Here is a 10564-nt window from a genome sequence, read left to right as displayed (position 1 = left end):
GCATGGGGGGCAGAAGGGGGGTCACAGTTTAGGCTACTACTGTCTCCTAGGGCATTCTAGCCTGGCTCAGCCACTGCCTTGGGACTGTGGAGGAGTGAGCGTCTTGCCCTTTCTGCATCTTAGAAGGCTCATCCTTCACATAAAGTACTGGGCTTGGTGGTTTCTGAAGGCTGTTTTAACAGCTCACAGTCCATGTGCCAGGTCTTCCAAGAATGTACTACCAGTGAGTTAGGGGCTGATGGCACATGCAGTGTGGCAGCGGGCAAGAGCCGCCAGTTATGCAGATAAGAGGTAGTCCAGTCACACCCCATGCCTCCCAGCTGACCACCAGTGAGGTTTCTCTGTCCCCCAGCCAGAAGAGCTCCTGCATACCTTGTGCCAGGCTGTTGCCCCTGCTATCAGACCCCCCACCAGAGCCTCTAGGCCCTTGTTCCCAGTGCTCCTTACCTGCCCAGCCCGGGAGCCCTCTGGCCCTATTCACATGGTCCTCCTGGCCAAGCCTGGTTGCCCAGACACAGTCTCAGCTTCCCTCGCCGTGGTAGCCACCGCCTGTCTCCCCTCGCCCACGTCCCACCCTGACTTCCTGCCTCCTCCTGAGGGCTCCTCAGCCAACCCAGCCCCAGCAACCCAACCACAAGCCTCCAGCACCCCAAGCTTCCTGCCGCCATAGCCCTCCACCTCTCAGCCCTAGGGGTCCTATATATCTCCAGGGGCAGGTTCTCAGAGTGGATACTTGAAGGATAAAAGTTGAAGTGAGAATCTTTGATGGGGCCTCCCCTCCTGCCCCCCAGGGTGCGCCTAGGCAAGAGATTCAAGGACAGCCTTTGAGCCTAGTGAGCAGGGGGCAAGCAGAGACACACTCAGCCTATAGTGAAAGGCAGGTCACCCTGCAGTTACAGTCTGAGAGCTAAGTGACCCTTTTATTACTATCTGCGATCAAGGTAGCATCACTTCAGAGGCAGAGGAGAGGACAATATCCCTGTTAAGTAGCTGGAGAGTAGAACAACACCCCTGTTACAGTATGATAACAGGCTAACAACACCCATCTCCTACTCAGGGGACAGGACGATAGCTTTATGAGAGTCAGAGGGATGGCTAACACCCCTCCTACATACAGAATGCCAGACAGCAGCCTGTTGCAGAAGCAGGCAGGACAACTCCATGTCTTCAAGAGGGTACAGAAACCATCCCTGTTGTAGGCAGAGGGCAAACCAAAACCAACCCATTGGTATCAAGTCCATTCTGAATCATGCCATCTCCATATGTGTCAGAGTGAAACTGTGCTCCATGGGGTTTTCAGTGGCTTTTTCAGAAGCAGATTACTGGGCTTTCCTTCTGAGGAACCTCTGGGTGGACTCAAACCTCCAACCTTTCGTAAGCAGCCGAGCACATTAACTGTACCACCCCGGGGCTCCCAAGGGCACACCAGCAGCCACTAATTATGATTGGAGGATAGGGCAGCAGTTCTAATTCAGGTAGAGGCAAGGCCACTGCCCCTGTTAGAGGACCAGAGCCTGCCACCACCTCCTGCATCAGGTAGAAGACAGAACAAAAACTCCTGCCCAGGCACCCAGGTGCAGGCCTCAGGCTTGTGGGACTCTTTATTATAGGTAGGAGGCAGGATCCTTGTCATAAGGAGCAGGCAGGCCAAAAAGTTCCAGGCAGAGAGTGGCACCCATCATAGGCTGAGGGCCAGGCCACCCATGACCTGTGTCAGGCTCAAGAGCTGGTCCTTGACCCTACCAGAGAAAAGTGTGAATGCGTCATCACCGCCTGGGCCTCAGTCTGCTCAGGCAGGGGGAGGGGAACCCACAGAGTATTGTTGGGGTTCGTGAGGTGGAAGTTGATGCTGTGTGCACCTCAGCTGCGAGGGAAGGGGAGGACAGGAAATGGGTGGGGGGAAGAGGAAGCCTGCATTGGAAAATCAGACAAAGAGGGTAACACAGAAACAAAGGCTGAGAGATACAAAGTAAGAAAAATTTACTGTCAGAGTGACACAGAGCCTGGAACCCAGGCTCTGGACCTCGTGCAGGGCAGAGGGTTCAGCTGGCCTTGCTGTGTGACCCTGAGCTCTTCACAGGCCATTCCTGGGCCTCAGCCCAGGAGTAATAATACTACTGGGTGAGAGTAATGCTAAGCAATGGATAGTTCACATTTATTGAGGGTCGTGCATTAATTATCTCACTGAAGACATGCCTAGTTACTTACGGAGTGAGAATTCGCATCTCCATTTTAGAGGTGAAGAAACAGCTTCAGGGCTTAAGGGACCTCCTCACTTCTAATTTAGATAGAGGTAAGGTCTAGTAGAAATAAATGGGGGAAATAGCTTTTTATGCAGGTCTACCAGGTCTTGTTTTTTACCAGGTCTTGTATTCTATAGCCTCCCAATTTTACCAGGTGGGGGTGACTTAGGATTTTAAGTTCTTTTTCAGTTCAGATCTTGATATGATCTAGAGAGGGAGAGAGCTAGAGCTGGAGCTCTGGAGGAGGTGGGGGCCCATCAGTTCACCCCTCCCCCCCCCCCACTCCCAACATGGGGCTTTCTCTCCTGCTGGGGAATCGCTGGTCCCAGCTACAGACAGGCAACCTTGGGCCTAAAACAAACAGCTGCAGAGACCTTGATGGGAAGCAGAAAGGGTGTTTATTGAAGAGTCTGGGGTTTTTTTGGAGATGTTTTGAACACCCCCCTTCCCCAGCTGTGGCAGCAGAGGGGGACAGGATGCCGGGGCATTGCGCTCTCAGAACTTCGGAGAGCTGAGCCCCGCCCCCCCGCTCCACCCCACCCCATCCCGGCCAGGTGCTGAGGCCTCTGGGCCACCCTAGGCGGGCTGGGAAAGAGGCAGCTGGTGGCCCGGGAGGCACGCAGGTGACCCTCAGCAGAGGGTGAAGCGTCGGGAGCTGATGTTCATGCGCGTGAGGCCGAGGTGCCGCAGCGGCGAGGCCAGGGCCAGGCCAGCCCCCGGCTCCAGCTCCAGCTCCAGCTCGGCCTCGTCCAGCAGCTTCTGGTGCAGGTGACAGGCTTGGTCCACCTTCAGCCGATGCAGCTGGCTTCGCAGTCGCAGCAGCTGTCCCGCCAGCAGCTGGTCCTGAACCTGCATCTCCCTCTGCGGCCGAGAGGGGGGCGGAGGGGTGAGCGTGGGTTGGACCAACCTCCGGCCTTGCGCCGCCCTTGGTCCCTTCCTGTCAACACTGGCTGTGTCCTGCTCAGACTCCTCTCACCCTAGCTTGATCCCTTCACGTCTTTCAGATCTTCCTGCACACTGTTGCTTCTCAAACCAAGCTAGGGAACCAGTATTAAACAAATACAGATGCCTGGGGCCCCATCCCAGATCAGCTAAGCAGAATCTTCAGGATAGGGCCTTGACATCTTTATACTTGCGGATGTTGGATTGAGAGTCACCTAGTCAACACTGACCTCTCAGATTTCTGCCTGCCACGTGGTCAGTGCTTCCTTTTGTACATCACCATATCTCTGGGGTATAGAAATTCCCAGAGGAGACGGGGGCAAGCCTACCCCCACTCATAACTGGTGCCCCTGGAAGGGCAAGGCTCTGTCCTCTGAGCTTAGGAGCATGAGGTTAGTGGATTGGATGGAATCCTTCAGCAAATCTCCCAGAATAAAACACTGGACAGGTCCATTCCTGGCTACTCAGCTCCAAGACACAGCCACAAGAGTGGCAGCAACTGGGGATGGAGTCCATTTTCACCCCCTGCCCCACACCCCTGGTCTTGGGCTCTAAGCAAGATTGGCCCAAGGGCCCTCTGCAGGGTTGCTCACCCCACCATACTCACCAGCTCCTGGCGGAGCCACTCGAGGGCGGAGTCCACTGAGTCAAATCCACAGATGGCCCCAGGTTCCCCTGGCCCAGGTCTGGCTTGGGCCCTGTGCCAGGCCTGGCTCTGGACCTGGGCTGTCCACTCCAGATAGGAGGGCCACCATGTCTTCAGCTGCAACTTGGCCGTCAGTGCCTTCACAGAGTCCAGGCTCTCCTCCTCTTCATCCTTTTCATCCTCTTCGCCCACTGCCTGGGATTTTAGTGGCCCCACGGACATGGTGGAGGTGGGGTGGATGATAGGGCAGGATTGCTGCTCTGGGGTTATGGACGCGCTGGCAATATTGCCCAGGGAGAGGTGGCAGAAGCCAAGGGTGAAAGGAGCGTGCCAGGGAGGGTGCAATGGTGAATTTTGAAGTTAAGCCTAGGAGTCTGCATGTACCAGGCTGGTGAGCAGATAGGTGTGGGAGGTTGAGCGTGCAAGGGCTGGAATTTTCCTGGACTGCTAACCCAGGGAGCCATGTGATGCTCATCCGGTTGGCGGCAGGAGGAACTCTGCTCCTCTGGCCCCTTGGTTGAATTTTATTGTCTTTTCCCAGAAGGAGACACCCAGTTCCCAGAAAGGAAGTTGCTCCAGGATAAGAAAATCATTATTCGCACCAGAGTCTTGGCCTTCCTCCCAAGCCCCAAGTTAAGGGGGTGGGAAAGAATAGTGCCCAGAGCCCTGGCTTGGGAATCAGGAGACCTGGGTTCTGGTGCTGGTTCTGTGGGACCTTGGGCAAGTCATTGACCTTCTCTGGGCCTTGGTTGGGACAGATCAATGATTTCAAACTTTATTCTGAGGAGTCTTAGGGTCCCCTGGGAATCCCTCAAAACAGAGAGAAAGGCAGAATTATGGATGGGCTTGTTAGCTCCCTCCCAGGACTCAACTAGAGCAGTTCTCTTTTTAAGTTCATATTAAATTATAAAACACACATAGACCCAAAAGACCTGAGTGATGCAAACAGACACATGTACACCAATGTTCACTGCAGTACTATTTACAATTGTCAAAAGGTGGAAACAACCAAAATATCCTACAACTGATGAATGGATAAACAAAATGTGGTGTTCACATACAGTGGAATATTACTCGGCCACGAAGAGGAATGAAGCCCTGATGCATGCCACAAGATGGATGAACCTTGGAAACATGCTGAGCAAAATAAGTCAGTTGCAAAACCACAAAGATTGTTAGTGGTTACCAGGGGTGGGTGGGAGGGAGAAAGGGGGAGTTTTTGCTTAGGGGGCATTGAGTTTATGCTAATGGTGCTGGAAAGACTTGGAAAAGGATAGGGAGAATGGGTGCACAACTTGAAGAATGTAATCAGTGTCACAGAATTGTACATGTAGAGATTGTTGAGATAGTGTATGTTTTCTTATGTATATTTTCATCACAATAAAATAAAAAAACACACAACTGATGGATTCTCCCAAACTGAGCACATCTCTGTAACCAGCACTCAAATCAAGCAGCAAAGTACTACTAGCACCCAGGAAGTCTCCCTTGTGCATCTGGCCTGTCACTACCTCCTTAAAGGTAACCACTACCCTAATTTCTGACAGCATAGATAAGTTTTGTCTGCTTATGTATTTTCCAGTAATTCTCAAATTTTAGCACATGTCAGAATCACCTGAAGAGCTGGTTAAAACATAGCTGGGCTCCATGCCCGAGTTTTTGATTCAGAATTTTGGGTGGGGCCTGATAGTTTGCATTTCTAACAGATTCTCAGGTGAAGATGCTGCTGGTCTGGAATTTTACCACCTGTACTGTTATGTGTCTGCTTTCTTTTGAATAACCGCCCCCCCCAAAAAAACCCCATTGCTGTGGAGTCAATTTTGACTCATAGCAACCTTATAGGACTGAGTAGAACTGCTCCACATGGTTTCCAAGGAGCACCTGGTGGATTCGAATGGCCGACCTTTTGTATAGCATTTCCAATTTTATGTTTATATTATGGGGATCCACCTACGATTTCAGATTTTCTTTTGAAAGAAGGGTCTCCCCACTGTCAAAAAAAAAAACAACCTGGAACCTAGTGGACCAGAAAGCCCTTTGAAGGCTCAGTCAGTGTTAATCTTCCTCGAAGTCAGCATCCAGCAGGGTGTAGACATCAGAGATTAAAGAATGAAAGAATAATTGGATGGAAGGATGGATGGATGGGTGAGTTCTCCATTATTTCAGTAATCTGCTGGCTTTTGTGTCTCTTGCCAGACTGAAATCTCTGCTATCATCAGTCACCCCTGGGTCCCCAAAACTAAACACTGGACCCAGTTCCGTGCACAGGCATACATACTTGGTGAAAAGATGGGGGTCCTGGGGGCAGGACTCTGCCAGAAGTGGCCCCCATAGAGGGCGCCCTCAGGCAAGGACGTCCAGCTGTGGAGGGGGAGGGGCACCAGCTACACAGCTGCTTGCATTTAAGGTGGACCAAGGGATTTTCCTCAAACCTCAGAGGTATGGGAGGAAATAAGCAGTTGCCGCTGTCAAGCCCATTCTTTTCAGCCCTCCCACCAAAGTACAGGGGGAGAGATTGTTGTCTTTCTTTTTTAAGTCAGCGGGAGTGGCAGCACTCCAGGGTTTAAAAAACAAAAATAGTGAGTACCTTCTGAGCCTTCTGAGACCCAGGCACTGGCCTAAGGACTTTAAGCAAAATTATTCTCCCCATTTCATAGATGAGGAAATTGAGGTTCCCTTAACAGGCTCTAGTCCAGATCCTCGCTAGGAGGAACCGGCAATAAAAAAAAAAAAAGGAAGGGTAAATTCCTGTGCAACTGTGATATCCCTTCCTCTGAGGGGCTTCCTTAACAGCTGTCCTGCCGGCGTCGCCAGCTGCCCAGCTAGTTCCTGTCCCTTTCGGAGCCCGCGCCCGCGGGCCTGCTGCTCCCAGAGTCTGTCCTTCTGCTGGGCCCCAGGCAGCCCACAGTACTCGGAGCTAATGCGCACCGGCCGGGCCCAGGCCGAGCTCCTGCTGGGCCCGGAGGCGCCCCGGCTGCGCGGTACGCTGTGTGTCACCGGCCACCACCTGCTGCTATCGCCGGGGCCCCAGGACTTGTGGCTGCTGCTGCTGCGTAATGTTGACTCCATCGAGAAACGGTGAGACGTGGCGGAGGAGTCCCTGGAGTTGGGAGCGCGCAGCTTGGCGGGGAGCAGGGGAAGGGAAAGCGCGGTTGGAGCTGGCGCCCTCTTGCAAATCCTTTCCTCTCCCCCGGCGGGGGTGGGGAACACTGAGCCTGAGCCCGTGTATCCCCAGGGTCGCCGGTGAATCGGGCACCATCACGCTTCGTTGTAAAGACCTGCGGGTGCTGCAGCTGGACATAGAGGGTGTGGAAGCGACGCTGGACATCGCCCGCTCCATCGAGGTACGCCGGCCCTGAAGCTAACCCTTCCCCCCATACCCGTTGCCGTCGAGTGGATTCCGTCTCATAGCGACCCGATAGGACAGAGTAGAACTGCCCTTTAGGGTTTTCGAGGAGCGGCTGGTGGATTCGAACTGCCGACCTTTTGATTAGCATCCCAGCTCTTAACCACTGCGCCACCGGGGCTCCCCTTCCTGCAGAGAGGGGGAGTAAACAGGGGCTACAGTGCGAGGGGACTCCACATCCAACGTTAGCTAAATGGCAGGGGTATGCAGATTGGTCTAAGTTACTTGGAAGGACGCGAGCTACAGAATGGTGGGGCTGGAGAGCGCGCGGGTGGGCCGATTCCGACCTTTTCCCCCTGACTTCCTTCCCCAGGCGCTGTCTTCCCTGGAATCGGTCATCACCTCCTTTCCGTTCTTCTACCGTCCCAAGGGCCTGAGATTGGGCGACGCCTGGCACTTCCACCCGCCCGAAAGCTACTACAAGCGAGTAGCTCGCGAGGTGGGCGTGGCCGTGGGGGCCCCGGGATGTGGAAGCACCGGGCCTGGCTGGGACGTGGGGACGGGGCGCTCACTGGGCGCCCTAGACCTGGCCTCCGCCCCTCCCTGCGCCACAGACCAAAGCGTGGCGGCTGAGCGAGGTGAATGAGAACTTCAGCCTGTGCCCCAGTTACCCCCGGGCGGTGATCGTGCCTCGCGCGGTGGACGACAAGGCCCTGGCGCTGAGCGCCCGCTTCCGCCAGGGAGGCCGCTTCCCGGTGCTCAGCTACCACCACGCACGCAGCGGAACCGTGAGCTCCGCCCCGCCCCAGACTCCGCCCCCAAGATCAGCTGTGCATCTTCTCTGCCTTTTTGTGCACCGACCATTTAGCAGCCTGGCGGCTTGCCCCAGATCCAGCCCTATTCTGGCCCCACCCGATCCCGCCTCTAGCAGGCCACGCCCTCGCTCAATCCCGCCTTCGCAGGCTCTGGCCCCGCCCCCTCCCGTGTTTCAGGGTCCTATCTTTCTCTGGTCTCTCCCCTGGGCGCCCCAGCCTCCTTGAAGCCTTGTCCCTCCTTTGTCAACCCATCACCCGCCCGCGGCCTCCTTATCGGGTCCCTACCCAGTCCAGCCACAAAGCTCCGCCTCTAAGGCCCCTGCGCTTCGGTCCCACCCCTCTCAGTTCTAGCCTGGTTCCTGAGTGTAGATCCAGCCAAGGGGCGTCCTGAGCGCCCTCCGTGGCTTGGGCTGGGTGGGTACGGTCCCCGGAGCTGAGTCCCTTTCTGCAGGTGCTGCTGCGTTCCAGCCAGCCCCTGACCGGGCCCCAGAAGCGGCGCTGCGCTGAGGATGAGGAGCTGCTGCGGGCTGTGCTAGCAGGGGCGCGGCCTGGGGCCCAGGGCTTCGTCGTGGACACGCGCTCTGCCCAGGCTGCTAAACAGGCCCGCATGGCCGGCGGCGGCACCGAGGCCAAGGCGGCCTACCCCGGCTGGAAGCGGCTGCACCGGCCCCTGGAGAGGTAAAGGAGACCCACGGGCCTTCCTATCCTCTCCCAGGTTCTCTCCTATAAGATTCATCATGGATGTGTCGAGGAGGGGCATCTGCCATCCCACCAGGGGGCATCCCCATTTGCACACCCCCAGTGACAGAGCTCATTACTCTCTAGGCACCCCAACTCTGCCTGTAAAGAAAAAGTACCTCTACATTAAACTGAAATTTGTCTCTCTGGAACAATCGCCTTGCACACACACAGGCACACACCTCCCTATCATCAGTCCCAGGTTGCTTTGAGGGCTGTGCCACAGAGATGTATCTGTTTTCTCTGTCTCCAAGTGATGGTAATGACAAGAGGTCCTGGGGGGACACTTTGTGCTCTGAGGAGAGTAAACTGCTCCTCCATCCAGAATACAAAAACTCTACTTATTCATTTAGTCAACCGATATTGGGCACAGGGGCTGTGATGGTGGCAATCCAGACAAGGTTGAGAGATCAACCGTAAATGGGCAATTCGAAATCAGTGTGCTAAGTGGGAGCACAGAGGAGGCTCCCCTCTCTTAGTAAAGGTAGTCCAAAGGTTTCCCTAAGGATGGGATGCTTTAGCTGAGACCTGAAAAAGGAGGAATTAGAGGGAAGGAGGATGCTCCAGGTGCAGGGAACTGCAGGTGTCAGAGCCTGGCCACTGCCCTGTTGGGGAGCTGCAAGTGTTTCAGTATGGTGGGAGTGTAGAGTTGAGGCAGGAGTAGAGAAAGATGGGGCTAAAAGGATGACGGGCCAGAGCAGAAGTCTTGAATGCCATGACCATGAGTTTAGACTTTATCCTAAAGGTAGTGGGAAGCCATTGAAGGCTTTTAAACAGGGCTAAAAAATTTCCATTAGATTTTCTGGCAGAAGGTTGCTGGTACCTTGAGCAGAGCAGTTTCTGGAAGTAGGAGCAGCTGCCAGAATCCCAAAAGTACTCTGCATCTTGTGTCAGATGGGCCTTCCAGAGTGTCCTGTGTCACTCCCATCAGATTGGGGTACTTCAAGAGTATTGTTAAACTTTCACCAAATTGGGGGCTTCCCATGGCATCCTGTGAGACCCCTTCCAGGTAATGCTGTATCTCCCAATAGACTAGGTCTCTCTAGAGAGTCTTGGGTGTCCCCCATCAGACTGGGGAATCCTTAAGAATACCGAATCACTTCTATCAGATTAGCTCTTCAATGGACTCTATGCTCCATGAGAGTGGGTTCCCCAAAGGGTCCTGTGTTTTTCCCATTAGATGGGCTCTCTGGAGGGTTCTATGGCTCCCTTCTTAGTCTGGAGCACTTGCTTCCAGGCCATGCTCATCAGGAGCTTGGGCTGGGGGAGGGATGACCAGACTTCCACTTGCCCAGGGGGCGGCCTCTACAGGAGAGCTTCGTGCGCCTAGTGGAGGCCTGTGGGGACCTGGAGCAGAGCACAGATCACTGGCTTAGTCGGCTAGAGGGCTGCAGCTGGCTGGCACATGTGAAAGAGGCGCTGAGCACCGCATGTCTGACAGCCCAGGGCATGGAGAGGTAAGGCCCTCCATCCTATGAGACAGAGAACAGGGTGGGATGGTCAGGACTCCCAACCCTTGGCACAAAGACATGGATCTGGAATAGGGCCCATAACTATACCTGGCCCAGCCCCACCAGGTAGGGAAAGACTTGGACACTGTTGATGAGCCCTGGGTCCACAGGGAAGGGGCCTGCATCCTGGTGCATGGGGCTGAAGGTACAGACAGCACCCTGCTTGTGACTTCACTGGCCCAACTCATCCTGGACCCATTGAGCCGAACCATGGTTGGATTCCAGGAATTGGTGGAAAGGGAGTGGATCCAGGTAAGTGGCCATAAAGTCCCAGCCCTACCCTTCAATCCCAAAACCCTGCTTCCTTGTGCCCATGGCTCTGC

General features: G+C 54.7%; 2 protein-coding genes across 2 annotated transcripts in view; one reads left to right on the top strand and one right to left on the bottom strand.

Moving 5' to 3' along the window:
- Nucleotides 1-669: 669 nt before the first annotated feature.
- FAM167B (family with sequence similarity 167 member B) lies at nt 670-6702 on the bottom strand. Its single transcript, XM_003415461.3, has 2 exons — nt 3793-6702; nt 670-3104 (listed from the first exon to the last, which is right to left on the bottom strand). The coding sequence occupies exons 1-2, from the start codon at nt 4051-4053 to the stop codon at nt 2874-2876; spliced, it is 492 nt and encodes a 163-aa protein (XP_003415509.1). The 5' UTR covers nt 4054-6702; the 3' UTR covers nt 670-2873.
- The window catches only part of LOC100658872 (myotubularin-related protein 9-like), a 7150-nt gene continuing 3225 nt past the window's right edge, over nt 6640-10564 (top strand). The window contains exons 1-7 of the mRNA XM_010595164.3: nt 6640-6909; nt 7067-7175; nt 7551-7676; nt 7792-7965; nt 8444-8670; nt 10026-10187; nt 10352-10493. Coding sequence (XP_010593466.1) covers nt 6752-6909; nt 7067-7175; nt 7551-7676; nt 7792-7965; nt 8444-8670; nt 10026-10187; nt 10352-10493 — 1098 coding nt within the window. The 5' untranslated portion in view covers nt 6640-6751. The remainder of the gene's footprint in view (nt 6910-7066; nt 7176-7550; nt 7677-7791; nt 7966-8443; nt 8671-10025; nt 10188-10351; nt 10494-10564) is intronic.

The sequence above is a fragment of the Loxodonta africana genome, chromosome 3 (genome assembly GCF_030014295.1).
Source record: "Loxodonta africana isolate mLoxAfr1 chromosome 3, mLoxAfr1.hap2, whole genome shotgun sequence".
Lineage (NCBI taxonomy): Eukaryota > Metazoa > Chordata > Mammalia > Proboscidea > Elephantidae > Loxodonta > Loxodonta africana.
This window is presented reverse-complemented; position numbering and strand designations above follow the sequence as displayed.

Excerpts from the sequence above, each read along its gene's own strand:
- FAM167B (XM_003415461.3), bottom strand. The coding sequence starts at position 4,053 with ATGTCCGTGGGGCCACTAAAATCCCAGGCAGTGGGCGAAGAGGATGAA. Across the intron at positions 3,105-3,792 it reads AGTGGCTCCGCCAGGAGCTG|AGGGAGATGCAGGTTCAGGA; the intron begins GTGAGTATGGTG and ends TCTCGGCCGCAG.